The sequence below is a fragment of the Sesamum indicum genome, unplaced genomic scaffold (assembly GCF_000512975.1).
Source record: "Sesamum indicum cultivar Zhongzhi No. 13 unplaced genomic scaffold, S_indicum_v1.0 C02118, whole genome shotgun sequence".
In the NCBI taxonomy this organism is placed as follows: Eukaryota; Viridiplantae; Streptophyta; class Magnoliopsida; order Lamiales; family Pedaliaceae; genus Sesamum; species Sesamum indicum.
Genome location: NW_011630445.1, coordinates 1 through 853, shown reverse-complemented (window position 1 = coordinate 853; position 853 = coordinate 1). Strand labels below are relative to the sequence as shown.

At 37.6% G+C, this 853-nt stretch overlaps 1 protein-coding gene across 1 annotated transcript; it reads right to left on the bottom strand.

The window, feature by feature from the left end:
- Positions 1-7: 7 nt before the first annotated feature.
- On the bottom strand, positions 8-717 carry LOC105155320 (1-aminocyclopropane-1-carboxylate synthase 1-like). Its single transcript, XM_011071194.2, has 3 exons — positions 468-717; positions 239-370; positions 8-172 (listed from the first exon to the last, which is right to left on the bottom strand). The coding sequence occupies exons 1-3, from the start codon at positions 630-632 to the stop codon at positions 8-10; spliced, it is 462 nt and encodes a 153-aa protein (XP_011069496.1). The 5' UTR covers positions 633-717.
- Positions 718-853: the final 136 nt, after the last annotated feature.

The following is an 853-nucleotide window of genomic DNA, read 5'->3' as shown; positions in this document are numbered from 1 at the left end:
TTTGAACCTACCCAGGGTACCAAGGTGAGGGTACCAAAAATGCATCACCAGGATCAGCCAAGCAGAACATTACCATCTCCATAGCTCCTCTGACTCCTCCCGCCATTACTATTCGATCCGGATCGAAATTCACCTTTCCACCTCTCACTTTCTTCATAATCTTGGCCACAGCCTGCACCATTCACACATTATTTCATTATTACAAACACCACATGAACTCATAATTATAACTTCTTACATCTCTAAATTCAGGCAAGCCATGAAAGTCTTGGAAGGCTGCAATGTTCTTGAACTCATCAGCTCCTTCAGGGCTGCATACTGATGCTCCCGGATTTTTCTTGATCCATTCTGCAATCAATTCGTAAGAAAGCTGCAAACAACCAAAATTCATCAATATGATCGATTTAATTGGATTTGTATATAATTAATTTTAAAAAAAGAAAATGGGGCCGGGGAAATTAATGAACCTTGTTTTCAGCAACAGCCATTTGTATAATCCCATTAGGGTTTTTGGTGGGATGGAAGGGATCACTATCATAAACTTGCTTCACACTAAAATAAGGAGAGTTTTCACCATGATAGGTGTTGGCTATCTTGGACAAAACTTGGCTGTTTTCATACCTAAATTCCATTGTTGCCTCCCTAGCTAGTGTCTGTGTGTCTGTGTGTGTGAAGTTTTTTGATCAATGGTGTGCATGGAAAAGAATGAAGAGTGGATATTTATAAAGAAAATTGGGGAATGGAACTATATAATATGTGCATATGGCTAGTATGGACTCAAATGTCAACTTGTATTAATTCTAATATATATACATATCTTGGGTTGATGTATTACACTACAAAAAAAAAAAAA

Excerpts from the sequence above, each read along its gene's own strand:
- LOC105155320 (XM_011071194.2), bottom strand. The coding sequence starts at position 632 with ATGGAATTTAGGTATGAAAACAGCCAAGTTTTGTCCAAGATAGCCAAC. Across the intron at positions 371-467 it reads TGGCTGTTGCTGAAAACAAG|CTTTCTTACGAATTGATTGC; the intron begins GTTCATTAATTT and ends GGTTGTTTGCAG. Across the intron at positions 173-238 it reads GCTTGCCTGAATTTAGAGAT|GCTGTGGCCAAGATTATGAA; the intron begins GTAAGAAGTTAT and ends TGAATGGTGCAG.